General features: G+C 48.1%; 6 protein-coding genes across 6 annotated transcripts; 2 read left to right on the top strand and 4 right to left on the bottom strand.

Moving 5' to 3' along the window:
- Positions 1-754: 754 nt before the first annotated feature.
- Positions 755-3,603, bottom strand: F5891DRAFT_990154 (uncharacterized protein; the record flags this gene model as incomplete). Its single annotated transcript, XM_041378080.1, has 12 exons — positions 755-788; positions 831-1,004; positions 1,291-1,355; positions 1,626-1,739; positions 1,835-1,909; positions 1,974-1,986; positions 2,125-2,234; positions 2,299-2,442; positions 2,658-2,762; positions 2,843-2,932; positions 3,167-3,442; positions 3,511-3,603. 12 exons carry the CDS (start codon positions 3,601-3,603, stop codon positions 755-757), a joined length of 1,293 nt encoding a protein of 430 aa, XP_041216271.1.
- Positions 3,604-5,690: 2,087 nt separating this feature from the next.
- Positions 5,691-6,020, top strand: F5891DRAFT_908514 (uncharacterized protein; the record flags this gene model as incomplete). The annotated part of the gene is made up of 1 exon (XM_041373589.1): positions 5,691-6,020. A coding segment is annotated over one exon (330 nt), but the record flags the coding sequence as incomplete, so codon positions are not given.
- Positions 6,021-6,810: 790 nt separating this feature from the next.
- Positions 6,811-7,861, bottom strand: F5891DRAFT_1202582 (uncharacterized protein; the record flags this gene model as incomplete). The annotated part of the gene is made up of 4 exons (XM_041368941.1): positions 6,811-6,884; positions 6,941-7,322; positions 7,376-7,471; positions 7,523-7,861. The coding sequence occupies 4 exons, from the start codon at positions 7,859-7,861 to the stop codon at positions 6,811-6,813; spliced, it is 891 nt and encodes a 296-aa protein (XP_041216273.1).
- A 111-nt stretch (positions 7,862-7,972) lies between these two features.
- F5891DRAFT_970896 (uncharacterized protein) lies at positions 7,973-8,791 on the bottom strand (the record flags this gene model as incomplete). The annotated part of the gene is made up of 2 exons (XM_041376347.1): positions 7,973-8,488; positions 8,537-8,791. 2 exons carry the CDS (start codon positions 8,789-8,791, stop codon positions 7,973-7,975), a joined length of 771 nt encoding a protein of 256 aa, XP_041216274.1.
- Positions 8,792-9,043: 252 nt separating this feature from the next.
- F5891DRAFT_916916 (uncharacterized protein) lies at positions 9,044-9,313 on the bottom strand (the record flags this gene model as incomplete). Its single annotated transcript, XM_041373724.1, has 1 exon — positions 9,044-9,313. A coding segment is annotated over one exon (270 nt), but the record flags the coding sequence as incomplete, so codon positions are not given.
- Positions 9,314-10,263: 950 nt separating this feature from the next.
- F5891DRAFT_1133144 (uncharacterized protein) lies at positions 10,264-11,088 on the top strand (the record flags this gene model as incomplete). Its single annotated transcript, XM_041364752.1, has 2 exons — positions 10,264-10,352; positions 10,404-11,088. 2 exons carry the CDS (start codon positions 10,264-10,266, stop codon positions 11,086-11,088), a joined length of 774 nt encoding a protein of 257 aa, XP_041216276.1.
- Between the last annotated feature and the right edge of the window lie 8,810 nt (positions 11,089-19,898).

The following is a 19,898-nucleotide window of genomic DNA, read 5'->3' on the forward strand; positions in this document are numbered from 1 at the left end:
AACCTTTTGAGTGTTAGGCCGGTCAGAACGCGTTCAATTACATAAACTTTGTGTAGCGCGTCGCGTCACGCTTATTCATACAGTGGTCACAACGCTTGGTGAGCGATACTGAATCCGTAATCCCTATGAAAAGAACTCAATTTGCGTTTTGCAGCTCTTCTTTCCACTTCGTGACAGTGCTTACTATAGCACTAGGTTAATGGTGCGAGAATCCAACGGTAGGTGGCTATTTCGTGAAGTCCAGCCAAAATTTGTTAAGGATGGAGAATTCAGATCATGTGAAAACGTGCTACCGACGACGTCGAGCACAGCATTCAAGCCCTAACACGTTCTTATTTATTCCTGCCCACTAACTGACCGAACTCGCAAGCAGATTTCCCATCCTCCTAGCGGCACCGCCCGCTTGGGTCTGTGTATATGGTGTCCTCGACTGTGAATACACTCTGCTTATTTGAAGGTGAGGTGTCTTAAATATTCCGCTAAGTCCAACTTCCACTCAAACACACGCTAGATAAGAGCAGCAACGCCATCAACCTAAAGTTGCCTTCACATTCGACCTTCGGAGCGATGAAACCAGGTCCCGTAGCAAGGTGGTATTGCCTGTTGGCTTGCTTATCCGACGCTGATGATGTTCTGACCGTGCGCCGCTCTCAGGTCGTGCGTTTCTCGTCTGTTGGCTCACTTACTCGACCCTGATGATGCGCTTGTCACGTTGCACTCCCAGTCAGTGGGTGTTCTCGTTCACTGGGTCCGCTTAATACCCAACCCTGATGGCGCACTTGTTGCGTCTGGTCATCAGGGTATGTGTTCTGGTTTTATGGTGTGCGTACCTGACGCTGATGATGCCATAGCCTTGTCCTGATTTCAGAGAGCGCCGTGTTCTATTCTTTTGGCTCGATGCTGAATGATGCTCTGGATGTGTCGCGCTCTCAGTCGGCGCACGATCTTGTTTTCTTGTCTTTTGGTTCGCTTGCCTAATGCTGACGGCTCGTGACAGCGTCTCGCTGTCGAACAACCATAGAGAGCATGATTTCAATGCTGATGGTGCTTTGGTGACGACCCGTGTTTATACGATGTGTGATGTCGTCTGTTGAAACGTTGACTGTTTCTTTGGACCTTGACAACGTCAGAATGATTTTCTCTGCGACGGCCCAACTCAACCAAGTCACGTTTCGCCATCGCACCGTATGTGATGTTATCTTCCCAGGTGAACAGCTAACTTAACCATTTCTCATTCTCCCGTCAGATGGATCGTGTGTGCATATCACGCATGTGTTATGTGGCACGCACTTCCTGTGTTCTAGAAAGTTGAAATGGGAGCCGTACATCGCGGTGAAGAGAGGCAGGAGTAACGACTGAAAGCGTCCGAAAGCGGCGCAGATGCATAGGAGACCTTATAGTCATACGATAGCTTGATATTCAGATGCTAATACGACACGATTACGACAGTATTCAGACAGAAATCAGACATGCGGACGCACTACAAACCGGATAAAATTCAGTTATCGGAATCAGACTCTGCTGCAGGAGCCAGCGTTCCTACGTCGGATTAGAACCAGAAATGGATACTTCCCAGTACTCTGTCACCTCGGGATTTGCATGATTTTCCACCTCCGATAACATACTGGTGATGTCGTGTTATTGCACCTCTCGTTTCCGCAGCATGTGAAGTTCGAGTGATAGCTTTCGAGTGAGATGTAGGGGCGGCGAGGACTTTGTTCCGGGAGGGGCATAAAACACTATAGAGTACGACAATTGAAGTGTTAGTTTTCACAAAGGCTGTAGAAAAGGGTAGAGGCTTACCTTACCCTCGCCGTAGCGCAAGCCCACCCACATCGATGATCATGCCATAAGTCGGGAACAGGATGTCCGGGCAGCGAGGTCTTAGGTGCGGGAGGTTTGTAGTACCCTGTCGAGTAGGGTTATAAAATGGTTCGTTCAGAAAGTTCGTTGAAAAAGAGTTGTAGGCTTACCTTTCCCTCCTCCCTAAAACCCACTTAGGCCATAAGTCAACACCAGGAGGTGCGGGTGGCGAGATTTTGGCTGCGAGAGGTTCGACTAACTCTGTAGAGTAGGTTTATAGAAGCGTTAGTTCAGAAAGTTGGCAGATGAAAAGTTACAGACCAATGTTTCACTCCATAACGCTTAAGCCCCCTCAGAACAATGTTCGGGTCATAAGTCGAGAATGGGAGGTGCGGGCGGCGCGATTTTTGGTGCGGGAGGATGGTAACATGCTATAGAGTAGGATAACAGAAAGGTTAGTCAAGAGGGTTGAACGAAAAAAAGTTACACCCTCACCTTTCCCTCCTCGTCACTCAAGGGCGCCCAGATCGATGTTCGGGCCATAAATCGAGAACGGGAGGGCCGGGCGGCGATATTTTTGGTGCAGGAGGATTGCAGAACGTTGCAGAGTAGAGTGATAGAGCCTGGGCTAGTACAACCCTAACATTAGAAGTAAGTTATATGCATATCTGTCCCTAAACCTAATCACTAACCTAACTAAACTAAGGGACTCAGATCGATGTTCGGGCCATAAGTCGAGAACGAGAGGTGCGGGCGGCGAGATTTTTGGTGCGGGAGGATTGTAGAACCCTATAGAGCAGGACGCAAGAAGCGTTAGTGCAGTTAGTTGCCTAAAAATAAGGTTACAGACTTACCCTTTCCTCCTCGTCCCTATGCCCAACTAACCCTGATGTTCGGGCCATAAGTCGAGAACGGAGGTCCGGGCAGCGAGATTTTTGGTGCGGGAGGATGGCAAAATGCTATAGAGTAGGATACCAGAAGGGTTAGTCAAGAGGTTTGAACGAAAAAAAGTTACACCCTCATCTACCCTCCCTCTCACTAAAAGGGCGCCCAGATCGATGTTCGGGCCATAAGTCGAGAACGAAAGGGTCGGGCAGCGAGATTTTTGGTGCGGGAGGATGGTAGAATGCTGTAGAGTAGGACACCAGAAGGGTTAGTCAAGAGAGTTGAATGAAAAAAAGTTACACCCTCACCTTTCCCTCCTCGTCACTCAAGGGTGTCCAGATCGATGTTCGGGCCATAAGTCGAGAACGGGAGGGCCGGGCAACGAGATGTTTGGTGCGGGAGGATGGTAGAATGCTATAGAGTAGGATACCAGAAGGGTTAGTCAAGAGAGTTGAACGAAAAAAAGTTACACCCTCACCTTTCCCTCCTCGTCACTCAAGGGTGTCCAGATCGATGTTCGGGCCATAAGTCGAGAACGAAAGGGCCGGGCAGCGAGATTTTTGGTGCGGGAGGATGGTAGAATGCTGTAGAGTAGGATACCAGAAGGGTTAGTCAAGAGAGTTGGACGAAAAAAAGTTACACCCTCATCTACCCTCCCTCTCACTAAAAGGGCACCCAGATCGATGTTCGGGCCATAAGTCGAGAACGAAAGGGCCGGGCAGCGAAATTTTTGGTGCGGGAGGATGGTAGAATGCTGTAGAGTAGGACACCAGAAGGGTTAGTCAAGAGAGTTGAATGAAAAAAAGTTACACCCTCACCTACCCTCCCCCTCACTAAAAGGGCGCCCAGATCGATGTTGGGGCCATAAATCGAGAACGGAAGGGCCGGGCAGCGAGATTTTTGGTGTAGGATCATCACAGGGTGCAGGGTAAGCACCCTGCAAGGTACCGGGGTAGCCAGAGGTCGTGGTAAGAGTAGAGGAGGCACACGAAAAGTGTAAAGCACATGGGAACCACGAGTTTTTGTTGAGGGCAAAAGTCAACACTAACACAATTATTTTAAACCGAATTTTGGTGCGGGTGATGCAGAATTTCGAGGGCTACAAGATGGGTTAGTTAGATAGATACAAGTTGTGGAAGAAATGACTTGAAAAAAAAAAGTTGCTGGTGCGGCGCTTCTAATAGTTGCGCCTTCCTCATATGGTTAGGGAACTGGGCAAAGAAAATAAAAATCTAGGTAACTCCAAGTTTGAGAAGGAGAACTTTCATATGAGTAGTATGTAGGTCACACCCCAGTCACATCATGTGATGTTGACTGAAAGTGCTTGAGGCCTACCTTACAATGATACTACTGACTGTATCTATGAGTATATAATGGATATGCATGTTGTTGAAGCCTGCACACAGTGGGAGTCCTGGACTCCCACATCTTGAACTCAGTGATTTGAGGCCTGCACACAGTGGGAGTCCTGGACTCCCACATCATATACTCAGGTTGTTTGAGGCCTGCACACGGTGGGAGTCCTGGACTCCCACATCTGATACACATGTTGTTGCAGCCTATACACAGTGGGAGTCCTGGACTCCCACATCATATACTCAGGTTGTTTGAGGCCTGCACACGGTGGGAGTTCTGGACTCCCACATTTGATACTCAGGTTGTTTGAGGCCTGCACACAGTGGGAGTCCTGGACTCCCACATTTGATACTCAGGTGATTTGAGGCCTGCACATGGTGGGAGTCCTGGACTCCCACATCTGAGTCTCAAGTGGTATGAGGCCTGCACACGGTGGGAGTCCTGGACTCCCATATCTTGTACATACCGGAGTAATAATCAAAAACTAGGAAAAATTGATCCTAGGTGGATCCTAGGGGGGCTCATAACCTGACCTGTTTTGCACATTTTTTGGATGTTGGAAAATGCCCAACTTAGACCCCCTCTGATTTGCACATTTTTGAAGAATTGGAAAATGCCCAATGCCCAGCTCAGGCCTGACCTGTTTTGCACATTTTTGAGATGTTGGGAAATGCCCAACATAGGCCTGACCTGTTTTGCACATTTTTTGGATGTTGGGAAATGCCCAACTTAGGTCTGACCTGTTTTGCACATTTTTGGGCTGGGAAATGCCCAACTTAGGCCTGACCTGTTTTGCACATTTTTGAGATGTTGGGAAATGCCCAACTTAGGCCTGACCTGTTTTGCACATTTTTGAGATGTTGGGAAATGCCCAACTTAGGCCTGACCTGTTTTGCACATTTTTGAGATGTTGGGAAATGCCCAACTTAGGCCTGACCTGTTTTGCACATTTTTTGGATGTTGGGAAATGCCCAACTTAGGTCTGACCTGTTTTGCACATTTTTGGGCTGGGAAATGCCCAACTTAGGCCTGACCTGTTTGCACATTTTTTGAATGTTGGAAAATGCCCAACTTAGACCCCCTCTGTTTTGCACATTTTTGAAGAATTGGAAAATGCCCAGCTTAGGCCTGCTCTGTTTTGCACATTTTTGAGATGTTGGAAAATGCCCAACTTAGGCCTGACCTGTTTTGCACATTTTTGAAATGTTGAGAAATGCCCATTTCTGTGTCCTCTGACTAGCTGTAACCTAGCTGTAACCAATACATAGTTACAAATTTATCATTAGAATTATCGATGGGCACACATCTTCTCAATGTGTTATCGATGTCGTTCCTCTACACGCCTCCCTCTTTCTATACCTTCATTGGATTCATGGATTTTACCCAGCTCGACTACATGCTCGAGCGTATGGCATCGCGCTACAAGGAGGACGCGCAGGAGGTGCTGGACAAATGGTTGGAGAAGCGAGAGGTCCGTGATCCTGAGGGATGGAGGCTCCTCGAAGGTATACCTTGCATCGTTGGAGGGTTGACGGCGCTTCTCGGTAAGTGTCACAGTCAGATCATAGTGTAGAACAGCTAAATATGTTACAGGGACCCTCGAAGGACGAGGGGGAAACTTCCCGTGGAAGACCCTACCTACCGTTCTAGCCCGTCGTGGCTGTATCCTCGAAAACTACCCAGAAGACGTCCTTATGCCCGGCGAGAGGCGTTCAACCCTTGCAAAGAGCAAGGGTATCCACGACCTCACTATCCATGAGCGCTTCAAACTTGCGAATGCCCTCAAGAATGACGCCCTCACCGTTAAATCGGTTGCAACAGACGCTCGCAAAAGTCTTACGACCTCACGTGTCCCCGTCATTGTTGGAGAAGCGCCCATAGCAAATTCTCTTCACACTCGTGGGCGACGAGGGTTTGCCAATGGACGGATTGATCGGTTTGGCCTGACCCGTCTGGCCAACGCTTCCTCTTCAAAATCTGGCGCCACATCATCTAATCGGCGCAGACTCCGTGTGTTCGTAGAAGTCCCACTTGCACCACCCTCCTGGAGGTTGAAGGCGATTCAGCAACGTTCACCGGTCATTGAACCCGATCATAGTGACCTTGTCCCAGAGATCACCACTATTAAGGACGGCACTATTCATGATGAAGACGCAGTCAGCAATGCCACTACCGAGGACGAAGGAGAAATAGATGAGCTTTTCAGTTCGCAGCTGCAGGAACAAACATGATCTGTGAGCCTCTCGAGCCTCCCTCTGATGTTCACAAATTAATGTGACCCTCAGGAGCGCCTACTCGACCCTCGCAAACCTCCATTACATCCTCACGAGCCTCCCGTCACGGCATGTACTAATCATTGATATGGCACAGCATTGAGAGGGATAACGAGTGTATTTTCTTCTTCGTGGTTTGGATCTCTTATCGTGTCCGTTTCACGTCCATGTCTTCTTTGAGTTGTTAATGTCTCTGTCCCTTTCACACCAAATATATTGTCTGTCGCACCATCATGATAGTATTGAGATTCACTGTGTTCGAAACATGTGTGATAAAACATATAAACTAACTATTTTAAACAGCGAGGGTGCCGCATGGCCTCGCGTGGTTTATACCTACCCTCGCGAACCTCTGGGAGTACGGAGGCAGTACACTAAGGAAAGGGCATGGACCTCTTGCGGCAATTACAGGGAGCCTCTATGGAGAGGCATACCTCACAGGTGGGTTTGCTGCAACATAGAAACCCCACCTGATAGATCGTGAGACGGGCGCTTAAGTGCTGCCAAGGGTGACCATGTCTGGGTCCCAGCGTGCATAAGTATGCTCAGGTATGAATTTCCGGATACCTATCATTGTGCATACACTGATTAGAAAATTTAGGACGAATTTATTAATGACTCACCGATAAAAATATTTGTCTGTTGAAGTGGGGCATTGCTTCTGCCTTTGTACCGTTCGAGATGTTTGCCAGTTGGGAAGGGCTCAGGTGCGACACTCAGCCTGCAGTTCTCTTTTGAAATTAACACCCATTCAGATGCCCCATTGTCTGTAGCCTTCCCCTTTACATCACCAACCTTTACAGAGTCAAGGTATTCAAAGACTTTTGGAAATAGTCTTTGAATGTAAGCATCAACTTCCTCAAATGTCCAGTCCAAGCAAAAGCTGAAATCCACACTGCCGCCGTCCTCAGACTGATCTCCATCAAAGTGAGCACATCCCCTTCGCTTGAACTTTGACATCTCTGTCTTGACAGGCGGAATTGTGGTCAACAACTCTCCTTTGTCCTTTCAGTCACCGGTAAGCTCATACTAGCCATAGCTTGTTCGAACTAACATACATCAAGGTAATTGACCAAGATGGCAATGGCACCAACTTTGATCGGGACATGACCTTGCTTTGAAGAGCTGGCCTGTCTCGAGGATACAATCCTGCCCTAGGCAATACCAGTCATTTCGAACACGCAAAAGTTAGGTAAATTACTCACTGGGAATTTCTGCTTTGCAGTTGGGTGAAATCCTGCCATCACCTCATCTCTCGCAGCCGTCACAGTAGTTGTATTCTGACTACCTTGTCCAGCTCGTCGAGCGAGTGATTGCTTGAATATAGCTGTCACTCCAGCTCGTTCCTTTGCAGTAGTGACTGCTGGTAGCTCAGCCACTGGCAGTACAGGTGGTTGAGGTCGCGGATGTTTGCTCTTCCCATGCAAACATTCAGCGCAAAGCTCTTTTTGGCCAACTGGAATATTGGTGGGTGCCGAGTACTCTTCACAATAGCAGGGTACTGATTCATCAGGATTGCCCTTGCAAAATGCTGGCTTCGGCATTCTAAGTGAGATGGAGGAGAGGACCGGAACACAAATTAGTCGGCGAGGTGCAGAATTTGTATACAATGGTCCTGGGTCCCTCCAAATTTTGTAAAGTACTACTTAAGCGACTCAAAAAAATTCATTTGCTTCAAAGTGATCAAGAACGCTAGATGCCTGAGCCCATAATGTTGAGCGAGTTCTCCAGATAGGGTCAGCCAATGATATCTCCACGTGATGCTCCCTCCGCCTTCCAACTCGTAGGTATTCACTTGTGTTTTTGTCATACTCATCTTCACCCTCCCGTAAATTGTATCCCTCCGGTACAATACCCTCCATGACAACCGCCTCAAGTATTTCGAAGAACATACTTTCATCCTCTTCATTCCGAAAAGGAGTATTGCTGTCTGGAACCTCTACAGCATCATGCTGGACATCATTTGCTTGTTCCTGCTCAATGCGGTCAATAATATCATCTTCGGCTGGTTCATCTGCCTCGTCACTTGGGTGGCCAGCACCTGTCTGATTTCGATGACGGATAACCTCCCGGCCATGAATACCATAATAGTGCTGCAGAACTGTAGGACAGATACCCTCGAACTCGTCTTCATAGATACCTAATGATGCCTGTCCTAGAAGGCGCATATCCTTCATAGTTATGAGATAACAATTCTGCACTACTGAATATTCACTGACCTGAGGGCTTCGATCCCTGGTATCAGAACCATGAATAGGATGCAAATTCCATTCTTGTTGAAATTGTCGACAATCATCATTGAGCGCATTTAAGAAGAGCACACTGAGGAGCCACAGATGCCCAGGCTTGTCAACATTGAGTTTATGAAGTCGTTCGAGCCTGGTAAAGAATCCCCGCCACCGGCGTACAAACTGTGTGCCTACTTCAACCCACAATCGTTCGATGCGAGAATTCCGTGTTGATCTAACATGCATTATTATTCAAGTAAATTTCTAGAGGACTCCACTTACGATCCCCATAGGAACGAGCCACGATTGTGACCATTTGTCGCAATCATGTGTGTGGCAACCTGAATATTCTCGCCGCCACGATCTCCACGAATATGAGATGGGATGCCATATTCATCCTTTGCGTAGATGAATAAATCCAACACAGTTGATGCACGATTATTTGTGCTGACTCGTAGTGCTGTTATCTGTTGGTGCATAAGGTGTATTGTCACTTTTATAAATTAATTGACTTACAGTGCGACAATACCCGTCAATGAAACCATGGATGACGAAGCCCCATCGAATGAGCTTGTGATGACCATCTACATGCCATAGTGCATTTGGTCGAGCGACTCGGTATTTTTGTCTTCTGGTAACACGTCGTTCTCTCAGCCTTTGTCCCAGCCTGTCAACTCTGCGCAGGGACTGCCAAATGCGATGCTGCTGAACTCGAAAACCTTGGCGTCGAAGGAAGCCAACAAGGTACCGGAATCCTGATTCTGGTTTACTTTCTTTGAAAGTCCTCACAAGTTGATCGAGATCAGCATCACTAATTACTGTAAAGTGTTTTTCTAGGCCATGTTGACGAATAAATTTCCACAGAGTAGTGCGGGACACTTGGAGGATTTGTGCGAGATCTGGCAGCATGATGTGGTGTTGGTTAGATAGGGCTTTACTGATGAAATCGAAGTTAATGATTTTCTTCCGACGCCCAAGTCGACATTGCTGATGGCCCAGAGTCACAAGCTCCGGGATTATCACATTTGCCCGTTCAGCATTTCCCCTGGATTGAAGTATATTTAGATAGCAGAGTGTCAGGCAAGTGAAAGACTTACACATGAAGATTTCCGCTGATATCCTTGAGCATTGCGGCTACCTCCCCAATAAGCCTAGCACATACTAGTAGCCAGTCATGCAGAAGCTGGTAATCAGCAGGACTTGTATCACTTCCAATGGCTTCAAGCAAAGGTAGGGCCTCTGTGGACAGTGCATCATAGTGGTACGCCACTCTGGTTGGTTCTGCGTCATTTGACCGAAGTATTCTAATTGCAGCATTGTATATATTGCTGATGATACCCTCCGCAGTATAGACATTTTGTGGCCATCGATTCTCGTGTTCTGGTAGAGCTGGAAGATCCATGGTTGGTGAATAGAGGTGATAAAGCGGTACACTACATTTACGTCCTTTGTGCTCCGACTTGAATTCAAACTTCAATTGCAGACCATCATGTTTGGGGCCCCAAGTCTTCTTAGGTTTCGACACCGCCGTTTCTATATACTCGATGGTACTCATATTTTCTTGGTCAGATGTTTTCATTTGACAATACTGTAGACTAACGGTCAAAATGCAGGTTGAAAATGCATTGTTCAAGGTCCATGCAACTCAATTATCACGCACATCCATTGTGTTTGAGGAGATGTTTTCTGTTGGAAGTCAATTGCCGCTGACAGTAGGCATGGAAGGCTCAAGCGATGATCATCCAATTATCATTCCCGAACTCAGCATGAATATGTTCGAACTGTTCCTCTCAGTTGCATACAACAGGTAAGACAGTTCTTGAGGTACTGCATTTATTCTAAATGTAGGACTACGCAGTTGGAAACCTGAAGGTCCCACTCATGATGATGTCCTCGACCTTCTTCGTTTCAGCAACAAGTTCATGAGTCAAAAGGCTCGTGATGTCGCCATCAATCACCTCCATGAATGTCAATTTCAACACAAACCATACGAACTTCTCGCACTCTGCCTCGAATTTTCAATTTCAAAGTTCTTTGTTCCCGCTTTTCGCCGTCTCGTCGAATTTCGCATCCGTGATATTCCAGGACCAGTGCGAAGGAGACTTGGGTTTGAAGTCTGGAATGCCTTCGTAGATCTAAAAGAACTTCTCAATGAGCATAACCGTATTGTTGCCTGCGAGGAGCCACCCATTGTCACGCATTCACCATACTGCACTGACAACACCGCATGTTTCATTGATTGGCGGCAACTATGGTGGAACTCAATGGCTCGTTTCCTCCTTGATGGCCGCAATCCTCAAAAATTCCATGAAGCTATTGAGCGCTTCCAGGAACTTGGGCCAGAAATTGGAAGGGTCAATCCGGAGTGCTGGAAAATGCTGCTTCAGACGGTGAAGAATGCAACAGCATTCTGTCTTGCTTTTGATCTCATCGAGGAGACAGCTCAGCAGTTGTCGGCGGCCCTGATCATGGAGCCTGCCCCAATGTTGACGAAAGCCGAATTGGATACCTTGGGCTTGCCAAGCCATGAAGAAATTTTATAAACGGGATGGATATCCTCCGAGTCAATTCCTCGATCGTCATCTGATGACTTGGTTGGCGAGTCTGGTGAGACTCGGATATTTGCCAGGGCTGCAGCAGCCCAATGATTCAAGCCAGTTTAGTTAGAACAATTGACTTAAAAATGCACCTGTAGTACTGAATGTGTTGCAATACTACAGTACATGTGTGTTGAACTACTGTGTGTGTGTTGTATGCGTGTGTGTGTGTGACTTAAGTGTGTGTACATTTTTGAACTGATCCAGCGCCATAAATACAGCACTATAGAGCCTGTACGCAGGCAGACACTCATATGTTGATCATTAACGATGATTCAAAGTGTTTCGAATGCGATATGAAGTTGTGTAAACATAATTTGTACATAGGAATTTGTTACAGTGCCGCGTCACAGGCGCGTCACGACCGCGGCAGGCGCGGCAGGGCCGCGTCAATTTCACCTGGCCCGTTTCAGCGAAATAGACATTTCTTGCCTTTGTCATTACCTCACAAAATATACTCAATTCTACATTTTGTCTTTGTGTGCTAACTGAGTAGTACGATACAAGTCCAGGAGCAGCAATCACTCTGAGACTCGCATGTCCCTTTCAACGTTAGCAAACCACTTTCGCCGCAAACTGTTCATGCCATTCTCTACTTTCACACAGATTCTTCTGCTAATCCTGGTCGGTGATCTCCATTGCCAGCGCTTGTGCGATCACACCAGCGTCTATCGTGCCGAACATCCACCGACAATATGGAAATACACGTGCAGCGTGACCTGAACCTTAGGCCTCAATCTCCCACTCGGCCGAACTCTGTCCACACTTCCCATATCCTTACACCCATCTTGCCTTCCCATTCATCCCGTCTACCACTCTACCCATCCTCGATCCTCATCATTTTGCTCCATCGCAACATCATACCCGGTAGCTCAGAAAGCCAATATATCAGACTTGAAGGCGAGTCCCTCCATATTATCTTTGGATCTGTTTCATGATCCTCACACTCTATCTACAGTCATCAGCGGAAAGAATCTTCAAGTCCCCTCTTGGCGCATTCCCGCTGGCATTTACGTGTCCATCAATGTCGACTCGAGGAGACGCTGGAAATCAGCCATCAGTGTCCTATCGTCTGATGAATCTGTAGCGTGGGGGGATACTGTAACTCTGTAACGTCCATGGAGATCTTGTGACGTGATGCGAGAACTGATCATCGGTTTATAGATCATCAAATACCTCGCCTGCATTGTCAATAGAGATCAGGGCATCCTATGAGCTTGGTCGAATGCTAGGCGGTGGAGAGGTCATCGGGAAACTTCAAATGTCGTGGCATGAGCTACTCGATCATGGAGATCACCCATTTGGTGAGTGATTTGCTTCTCATTCATGCACATATACTGACATCTCGTAGATCTATTCTTCCCACCCGTGCGCGGTGTCCAACCTTGCGTCACAATGAAGGTTGCCATTGTACATGCTTGCGATGATCAAAACGGCGCACTATTTGATGTGAGTGACCCCGCGTTCTGTCCTGTTAGGTCTTGGTGACGGAACGCCAACTATAGTCCCTCGTAGACTGCGAAATTGCTCGAGACACAGATGCTGGCCACGTACGAGTTGCCAGATACGTGAGACGCGAGAGGGTTTCTTACTTGAACGATGCTATAGAGCATTTTCAGTTGGTTCTGAACCAGTGTCCGGTCGGTCATCCAGACCGCGCAACTGCTCTCACCAACCTCGCGTGGGCCTGCCTTCAAGGCTACGCCCGAAATGATCTTCAAGACATCGATACTATCACTTCCCTCTTCCGCGACGCCCTTGCATTGCGTCCGCAGCACCATCCCGATCATCCCTTATCCCTATATAATCTCACCCAAGCGCTGATTTGGCGCCACTTCAGGAAAAGTACTGCTGCAGACATCTGCGAAGCAGCCCAACTGTATCATGAGCTACTGCCTCTCTGTCCAGAGGGCACGTACCTTCGTAGCATCGCGGCAGGGGAATTTGGTGTTGATTATGTGATCGACGAATGCAACAATCTTCCAACAGACGCATCCGATGCAGGCATCCACCTTCGAAGAGTCGTGCTCGAGCTCTGTCCTCTGGGCCATCGACTTCGTCCTGCAACCCTCGAGGAGCTTGCACTAGCAGTTGAAGCACGGTTTGATGAACACGGCAGCATCGATGATCTTGACACGAGCATACAGCTTGGTCGTGAAGCCGTGTCTCTGTGTCCCGAGGGACATGCTGGCCGTCATACCTACCTGAACAACCTGGCCTTTTCACTCAGGTCCCGCTTTAGGCACCAAGGCAATCCTAATGATCTCGATGAGGCCATTTATTTGTATGAAGAAGCACTGCACCTGTGCCCTGTTGGGCACGAATCTCGTGATTCCTCATTGGGCAACCTAGGGGGCGCCCTCGTCGACTGTTTCTACGAACGCGGCGATATTGAAGACATGACCCGAGCTATCAGCCTCTATCGCGAGGCCCTGACGTTGCGCCCACCTGGGCATCCTCATCGTGACACCACGCTTCACAACCTTGCCCTCGCGCTCGAAAACAGATATCACAAATTGCAAGTCAGCGAGGATCTCAACGAGGCTATTGATCGGTATCGAGAATCCCTTAGATTAGAGCAGCTCGACCATCCAATGCGCCATAGAACTCTTTGCAATTTCAGCTCGGCGCTCTGCTCTCGTTTCACGGAAACTCAGGAGAATGAAGTTGTTGAGGAGGCCATTGCTATTTGCCAAGAATCATTGCGGGCTCTGTCTTTACTGCACCCGGACAGGTACTTCAGCTACCTTCACCTGCAGAAGGCCTATTTGTCTCGTCACCAGATTCTACACGACCCTACTGATTTGTCTCTTGCAGTGGAGAATTTCAGACTGGCATCAAGGCACCCTGCTCAGGGATTTCCATACCGCATTATAACAGCCCACGGATGGGTCGCCGCTGCGGAGACGCACAGTCATACATCCGCACTGGAGGCCTATCACACATGCTTCGACCTTCTTGACGGTCATTTGGCAACGCGATTATCGACAATTTCACGACGCGAAGCTGCTGCTGCCTTCAATGATATCAGATCGCTGCCTGTAGATGCAGCGTCGTGCGCTATCCGCAGTGGCAATCTACGACACGCAGTCGAACTCGCAGAGCAGGGTCGTGGCCAGCAATGGTCGCTGGTATCTCGACTCAGGACTCCAGTTGAAGATATCGAGTCAGCAAATCAGACGCTGGCACACAATTATTTGGAGCTGAGCAAGCGCGTTTCCGATGCCGCACAGAGTTCTGCGGCAATCGGCGACAGAGCTGCTGCTGATCGGGTAGCGATAGAGTACAGGAGACTTACAAGGCAATGGGAAGCTTCCGTGGCTGAGATACGTGATGTTCCGGCGTTCTCGCGGTTTCTGCTCCCACCTTTGTACACAGACCTGCAAGCAGCAGCGCGCCCGGGTCCGGTCATCATCCTCATTGCGAGCCAATACTCACGCAGCGCCATCATCGTCCCGACGTCAGGAGAACCCCATCATGTTCCCTTACCGTCTGTCACTCTCGCAGATCTGACCAATCTCAAGGATCGCTTCGCCAGGGCAATACGAGAAGCATCTCAGATGACCCCAAAGCAGTCGAGGACGGATCTAATAGTACTCTTGCGGATACTATGGAACGAGATCATGCTACCCATCGTCAACGTCCTCCGACATGATCTGAGACTAAAATACTGTCGAATCTGGCTGTGTCCAACTGCAGCCTTCACATCTATTCCTCTCCACGCAGCTCACCCGTTTCGAACCAACCCAGATGGCTCTAGGGAGCAATGCCTGGAGGATCTCTATATCTGCTCTTACACGCCCACACTTTCGGCTTTGGTTAGGTCTAGACAGATGATCAAGGAGCGCGTCACTCCATCCTTCGTGACAATCGGACAGGGTCAACCGGGTGCAGGGAAAGGCAAGGCGCTCTTGGCCGTCGACAGCGAGCTCGAGCTTGTCCATAAGCTCGTCCCTGCGACGGCCAAACACACTAGTATTTCTGGGGACGCAGCCACACGAGCAGGTGCGCTCGAAGCTTTGCAGCAGAACACCTGGGTGCACCTAGCTTGTCATGGCAAGCAGGACCCAAAGCAGCCTTACAATTCGCATTTCGTCATGAGAGACGAAAATCTGACGCTGCTCGATATCATGGAGATAGATATTCCGCACGCTGAGTTCGCGTTCTTATCAGCATGTCATACCGCCGTCGGAGATGAGGAGACACCCGACGATGTGATTCACCTCGCAGCTGGTCTTCAGTTTTCGGGGTTCAAGAGCGTCATCGGGACGCTGTGGCAGGTCGACGACTCTGTCGCAAAACACGTCGTCAAAGCCTTCTATGAGAATATGTTCCCAGATTTGAAGGATGGAGGTGTGATGGACTGTACGAAGGCGGCCTGGGCACTGAACCGTGCCACGCACTCCGTGAAGACGAAAGTTCCGCTGGAGCAGAGGATGGTTTTCGTTCATATTGGTGTGTAGTTCTACTACGTCGTATTGCTGTCGTGTGGTACATATTCACAAGTTGTTGATCTGCGATCCTCTTTCTTACTGTTATGAAAAAATGAGCTCAACATATTCTTGCACTCTAGCTACAACCTATCTCGGTTTCTTATACTCTGTTGTATTGTTGTCGATTAGAATGTTCACCAACGTTCTTGTGTACTCGACTCGTTTGCAGCCTTGTCTTCTGCTTGAGTATTTGGATAGTGGAATTTGGGCCAGTCAAGCTTATCAGTTATACCGGGGATCCTCCAACCTACGACATCGATAGGTCTTCCATCGGACATGCAGGTGTCGACGTACCTCCCTTTCGTGGAGGTATCTCACGACAGAGCTTTTGATGCTCCTCTTTGGGATATGAAACTCGACGAGAAGACGATGGTGGTGTTCACCTGACCAACGATTGAGTCTGGGTGTATTTCTGTCTGTCCAGCTCGCGAAGTTCACTATCTCACTTGACATATCAGGAGTGGTCATAAGTGTTTACAAGAGATTGTCCATCATTATGCCATTGAAACCTACCTGTCGCACACCTTGATGTACACTAAGGGCCCAATCTCGAGTCATGTATCAGTCGAATATACCATCTCTGTCGACAAACCTATTCGAAAAGATGAATTGACTGACTATACTCGAATGCTAATTGTCGTCCGCTCAATCGCCGCCGCTCCCAGCGTAAACTGCACTCGTAGGCAACCAACTAAATTCAGGTCACAGGTTGTACTGGCAGGTGATATGGAAAATCAGAGTTAGTCCAAGAGCATTCAATCATTTCTGAGAACCATGAGCGTCACCCTATTTGGACGCAAAACACACCTAGCACTGATCCTTTGCTCGAAGCTTGCCTCTAAGTTTGAAACACTATCAAGCCTTGAAACGCCATCAGCCCTCGGAACGCTCACATTTCCACGGGGAAGGCTCGATCTCTTTTGATGTTTTAGACGCACGCTTCGTCAGGTGAGTCGACTTTGATATGCGCTTGATGATGATTTCTGAGGTAAGCTAACGCGTTCTCGTCTTTGTGATGTAGATATATCCAAAGGAGAATGGTCAGTACTAGTGGTAGTGAAGAGGACCATGATCTTCATTTGGCTGATGACTGATCTGATGGATACCGTTGGAGCAAAGAACGTTCCGTTGAACCCGGGAATGTATGCGACCAATCGCGATTCAAAGATAGCGTCGTTATCTTCCTGTCAATGAACAGATTCTCGACGCGGTCGAGTCGGTGGAGCAAATTATGTGCTTACCTCGTAGTTGACCCAGTGAAAGTTCGTGGACCGGTAACTAGTTCGCCTGGGTGGATTTGGAGAGATGTTGAATTCTTGTCAAAATGCAAAGGTATGCTGCTGCTACGGTATGCGCAAAGTAGTGGTCAACCGGTCAAGTTGTGAATCTTGTGATCGATTGATCAACCAGACATGTGCCAGCAATCCCCGACTCTCCAAAGGGCCCCGGGCTTTAACGGTAATGCATAATCTGAGATAAGTTGGAGCTGAATTCAGAAACGGAATTTCTGTTGTTGTTATCATCTCAGATTTGGTGGAGTGACTCATCAACCGGCGGATGCCGACGGACTAACTATCTGTTGGTCGCTCGCCCTGCTGTTGATGTTTATCTTTGTTGGTCACGACGTGAAACAGCTTTGTCGTTTACGACTTCAAACTGATCTTAGGGTGCTGTATCTCACAACAATGATTGATGTATTGTATTGCGAGAAGTCGTTGTCGGTGAACCTCTCTGGTTTTTGTGGTCTGCCGATGATTTTGGGCGTGCTCTACAGGTTGTTTCTCTGGTTCGTGATCTTTCGATCGATTGACGACTTGCAAGTTTTGGTTTCTGTATCTGATTCTTCTTTGAACCCATCAAATTTATACCGCTAATTGCAATCAATTGCTACTTTGACACTGTCTGTGGTACAGAACTGATGAGAACAGTTCGTGCTCCAGCTGTTAGTGTCATGTTTTCACTTACTGCTGCCTTTGATATTGGTGAGCTGTTTGCAACTGGTTAAGTAAGAGAATTTTGAAATTGCAGGCAACTTGACTCCGCTGCAAAAAACTCGTTCAACGTTCGAACGTGAACGTTTAACCTTGAGACAGGCTCGCTCTCTAGAGCTCCATCTCCAAACCCTAACCGAGCCAAAAGCAATCAGGTAGATATCACATTCCCCATAACATTGCACTACATATGTTTGACGGTTAGCCCGATCATCGCTGACCAGTGACGATATTTAGCAGAAGCAGAATTATGTCATCCTATAGTCGCCACGGCTACCATGTTACGGACTCTTCTCTGATGCAGCTGCGGGATTAGGCACGAACACTTACTAGTAGTCTTGAGCGGCTCCAGCAACCCTGCGTAGCGTACGTGACTTTTAGACTCCCAGCTAGCTCTAACTCCATTGAAAAATATCTTTATAGAACGGAATGGTTGGTTGTCGAGTATCCTATGATTCTACGAGACGGAATCCAATCGGACCGTGTGGGCGGGACAATGGCTCTTATCTGTTCAGGCTTCTATCACTAATGACGACGGTCCGGTACTGCACGTACACCCCCAAGGCGCATCAGCTCAAGGTACCAACAGACCAATCGATATGAAATTGGCTTGCGTTTCCAATCTATAAGGCACATCGAACCGTTGAGGTCATCCCTCAGGCCTCAGACCCCACTATCATCACCCCATTATGGCGCCTGACCCTTCTGACACTGCACCGATCTCGCCCTCGAAGGAGCATGTCGAGTACAAAGAACTCGATGTCGATGTAGAATTCGGTGGTATAGAGGCACGAAACCAGCTGGAGCGCAGGTTGTTATTGAAACTCGACCTGCACATGTCAATGCTGGTCCTCATCTATATCCTCAATTTCGTGAGTAACCTCCCGTCAAGGCGCCTGATATATATCTCATTTGTGTACTAGATCGATCGAAACAATGCTAGATATGCCCTTGTCATGAATAGCTGATGCATCATTCACAACAGATCAAGTGCGGCACGCACACAGCTCACCACCGACCTCCATCTCGAGGGTCCACAATATGCGACATTGTTGTCTATCCTCTATGTCGGATACATCATTATGCAGGTTCCCTCTAATATGTTTCTCAATTACATCAAAAAGCCGTCGCTTTATATGCCTGCTTGTATGGTAATTTGGGGAGTCATATCGGCGCTGACTGGAATTACTACAAAGTATGACCGATCTTGATGTCTGACAGATGACCGACCATACTCCTCATAATAGTTTCGTTGGAGCGCTCCTGACGCGATTCTTTCTTGGCTTCATAGAAGCAGCTTTTTTTCCCGGCGCCGTGTTCTTGATTTCGAAGTGGTTCGTTAATCATCGAGTATTCAGCCGAAGTCCTGAAATTAAATGTGCAGGTACAAGAGAACAGAGATAGGTTCCAGATTAGCCATCCTCTTTTGGTAAGGGTACTACTATGCTGGTGGATGTATCTATTCATTGACAGCACCATTACAGCGGAAACATGATCAGTAACGCCTTCGGAGCTCTCATCGCATCAGGTATTCTTGCTAACATGGACGGCGTCCGTGCACGAGCCGCGTGGAGGTAATTCAATCCAGTTGATTCGTCAAAGGACTTTGTTGAGTTTCATTTACGAGGTGGCTTTTCTATATCGAAGGAAGCCTGACTGTCACCGTTGCGATAATTGCTGTCTTTGTTTTGCCGGACTTTCCAACGACAACAAAGTGGCTTACTGACGACGAGCGCCGGCTTGCACTGAAGCGTATGGAGGAGGATGCTGGTGTCGGAGACCAGTTAGAAACTGAGAACGGTGGCTTCGGTTACGGCTTTTACCTCGCCATCGGCGACTGGAAGGTGTGGTGGATCGCAACACTATTGATTGCTCAGATTATAGCGGTATCCTTCACTGGCTATTTCCCTACTCTGACTGCAACACTTGGCTACAACCCAACGGCATCGCTGCTCCTCGTTGCGCCTCCTTGGATATATGCTGCCATTTTCACATTCGTGTGGACCAGGTAAGCTGGGATATCGAACGATATAGGAACTGGTCTGAAGACCTCCTCAGACACTCTGATAAAACACAAGAAAGGTTCTTGCACATGAGCATTTCGAACCTCATTGGCATAATTGGATCCCTTATTTCGATATGTACCATGAACACTGCAGCCCGATACATCTCTCTGTAGGCACATAATGTTGATTTCGGACGTCTCGCTGATAGTGGCCCTCCTCAACAGCTTCCTCCTGGCGCAGTCCAATTCAGCAAGTGTCTTGATGAC

This window comes from Suillus fuscotomentosus (genome assembly GCF_016647785.1).
Source record: "Suillus fuscotomentosus strain FC203 chromosome Unknown F5891scaffold_403, whole genome shotgun sequence".
NCBI classification, from domain to species: Eukaryota; Fungi; Basidiomycota; class Agaricomycetes; order Boletales; family Suillaceae; genus Suillus; species Suillus fuscotomentosus.